The sequence below is a fragment of the Olea europaea genome, chromosome 21 (genome assembly GCF_002742605.1).
Source record: "Olea europaea var. sylvestris chromosome 21, O_europaea_v1, whole genome shotgun sequence".
NCBI lineage: Eukaryota > Viridiplantae > Streptophyta > Magnoliopsida > Lamiales > Oleaceae > Olea > Olea europaea.
This window is the reverse complement of record NC_036257.1, coordinates 14,586,469-14,589,704: the sequence shown is the minus strand read 5'-3', so window position 1 is coordinate 14,589,704 and position 3,236 is coordinate 14,586,469. Positions and strand designations below refer to the sequence as shown.

General features: G+C 38.5%; 1 protein-coding gene across 1 annotated transcript; it reads left to right on the top strand.

Annotated features, from left to right (window-relative positions):
- Positions 1–249: 249 nt before the first annotated feature.
- Positions 250–3,049, top strand: LOC111370836 (protein GRAVITROPIC IN THE LIGHT 1-like). The gene has a single exon (XM_022992729.1). It carries the CDS (start codon positions 1,594–1,596, stop codon positions 2,944–2,946), a length of 1,353 nt encoding a protein of 450 aa, XP_022848497.1. The 5' UTR covers positions 250–1,593; the 3' UTR covers positions 2,947–3,049.
- The last annotated feature ends 187 nt before the right edge of the window (positions 3,050–3,236 follow it).

The following is a 3,236-nucleotide window of genomic DNA, read 5'->3' as shown; positions in this document are numbered from 1 at the left end:
GATACGAAAATGTCTGTCTTCCTTATCTCCATGCATCTACCTGTGTGAACCCGCGTCTTTCAGACAACTAGTGAACTTACACAATTACCCTCCAAGAATTACGGATTCCCTATCGTACAACGTTAAAGTTCCACAAAAATATAAGATAATTGTGTCCAAAATCACAAAAAAGGAATATGTCCCCACACTGANCCCTTTTTTTTTTTTTCTTTTTTCTTTCTTTTTTTTTTTTTGTGCCATGTGAGGTCCGTGTGTCCGAGAATGTCTTTACGTTTTTGTCACGTGAGTGAATGTGGGGTCCAAGACAGAATTTCTTGTGTTTTCATCCGTTGATTATATTGTATTGTGGACCCTTGATGTGAAATCAAGATCATGAATCAAGAGATATGTTTTTATTTTTCTCTAGTGTTCCAATTGAGAACAGTTAACAATTCTTGCTTAGGAATAACAGAGGACACATAAATGATCATTTAAATTTGTGGGACGGAGTTGGATGCGCGATTTGTTTTGTTTTACATGATTGTTTTGAACATATCTTCGATTGACAACTGTGCTTTTCCTCATTGATGATGAGGGCATACGACTACTATAGTGTTGTTGTGTTATGTTGTGTCTTAATTGCATCAGTCGAGTTGTGAGTTACACTTGTGTTTGCATGTCATCTACATGGTTGTCATTTCAATGACATGTACATGGTTGTCATTTGCACGTTTGTTAAACAATTACATTGGCCTAACCTCACTTGTTGGCGATAGAAGGCAGTCGTTTAATGCTTATTCGGTATCTTGTTTAACTGTAGGATTTCCTATTTGAGCATTGAGCCTTGTAGGATATTTCAATATGTATTGGTATCTGCAATGTAATCAACTCGTATTTCAAGATGTGAACGTTGATTAGGCGGTTGCATAAATAAAGTTCTGAACAACTACGCGTATAATTTGCCGCCCCACTTACCTATTTAATAGGATCCAGTCAAATACTTTTTATATTGAAATGGCTTCATATTGCAAGCTCCAGCTGTCTACGAGACAAATAAAGAAACTAATAGTCTAATTCCCTCAGGTAGTTATTGGAATCATCCACAGACCATTATAATGGACTGGATATTTATAAAGTTTGGTCCCATGGGAGTTAACTTTTAGCGTTATATGGCCAACTTGCTTGTAATAGAATATTCAGAAATAGAAACCATACTTTTTTAAAAAGTTGTTTTTCTCCAATTAAACAGTTCTCGACTTTATTCATGTCCTTCATGCAAGCACTGATGGTGCAATTAGTCATCTTTTTGCAGATTACACGGCAATAGATGCATACGAAGTGAAATTTCCATTATCTCACGTGTCAAAGGCAAAACAAAAAGACATTCCACATACCTTTAATGTGGCTTCAATCTATGTGTAAAAACGTTTGCTTTTTCTTTTTATTGGGACATGCTTATTGATTATTCTACTCAGCTGTTGTTGTGTTCATTATCATCATTATCGTAAATATTATGTTCTTTAGCTGTTCGGAAGTATTGCTGTTATTACCTTAACATTTGGAGCGCCATTTGTTGCATAGCGACCTCGTTGTTTATGATTTCTTGCTTTTCAGATGGTTTCAGTCAAGCGATCTGCAGTTACCCCGAGTAAAAGTAGGTGGGCTCGCACTTTCTCTAAGATTTTCCACATTGGAGATGTGACAGCGAAAGGTTCAGACGATCAAATCCAAGAGACTTTATCTGATGAGAAGATGGCTGATAATCCAATTATGAATAGAAAACTTCCCTCTGACGATGAAGACGAGGAGATTCGAGATAGGGCAGTGAAAGAAGCTTTTCTTTCGAAACTGTTTGCTAGCCTCTCTACTGTTAAAGCCGCATATGCCCAGTTGCAGTTTGCGCAGTCTCCTTATGATGCTGATGGGATTCAATCTGCAGATCAGATTATAGTTTCTGAGCTGATGAATTTGTCTGAACTGAAGCAGTGCTACTTGAAGAATCAATTGAATGAGACATCTCCAGAGGCTACTCAGATTTCGGCTGAAATTCAAGAGCAGAAGAGTCTGCTGAGAACTTATGAAATCATGAGTAAGAAATTGGATTATCAGCTTAAACTTAAAAACTCTGAAATAACCTTTCTTAAAGAGAAATTGGCAGAAGCCAATAGAGATAACAAGTCACTAGAGAAGAGATTATATTCAAGTGGACAGTTAGCCGTGCCGGACAATATTCATTTATCCGGGTTAAGCCCCAGCCATTTTGTTGCATATCTTAGGCAGTCGATAAAATCAGTTCGGAGTTTTGTGCGATTGCTAATTAGTGAGATGGAATCTGCAGGGTGGGATTTGGATGCTGCAGCCACTTCGATTGAACCGGATGTTTTTTTCTGGAAGCCAAACCACAAATGTTTTGCTTTTGAATCATTTGTTTGCAAAGAAATGTTTGATGGTTTTAATTACCCAAATTTCTCAGCCGATCATGAGTCCTTGCTCGAGCAGAAAAAACAACAACAGCTATTCTTTGATGAATTCATGGAGTTGAAATCTGTTAGACCAGCCGACTACTTAGCATGGAAGCCTAAATCTACATTTGCAACATTTTGTCAAACTAAATACTTGCGACTTATTCATCCAAAGATGGAATCATCACTTTCCGGTGATTTGGATCAGTGGAAATCAGTGAATTCAGGTGAATACCCGGAAGTTCCCTTCTTCCTATCATTTGCTGAAATGGCAAAGCGCATATGGCTCCTCCACTGCCTGGCATTTTCTTTTGATCCCAAAGTCTCGATCTTTCAAGTGAGCAAGAAGAGTCGTTTTTCTGAAGTTTATATGGAGAGCTTAAGCGATGAGGCTTTCTTGTCATCAGATGGCACACCCGAAAACTACCCTCATGTGGCTTTCGCAGTGGTTCCAGGATTTAGGATCGGGAAGACCGTTATTCAATGTCAGGTGTATCTTCACTGATCATGAATTCCAAACTACTCTCAACTCTAATTCGAAGTTTAATATGGTAGATTTTACAGTACTGGATAACATTAAAGAAGAAAAAGACATTAGGAATATTGTTCATCGTACTTAACAGTGTGTCGGGTATTGCTTACCAAATATGCCTTAAATATGCATATTAGATAAGAAAGTATTAGATGGTACCATTAGGGATGACAATGGGTTGAGCCGAGCCACCCACGAGCTCGACGGCGAGTCGCGCTTGTGGCTCGTTGCTTGGGGGTGAGCTCAGCTCGGCCCACGAGCTC

Coding starts and splice junctions, on each gene's coding strand:
- LOC111370836 (XM_022992729.1), top strand. CDS start 1,594: ATGGTTTCAGTCAAGCGATCTGCAGTTACCCCGAGTAAAAGTAGGTGG.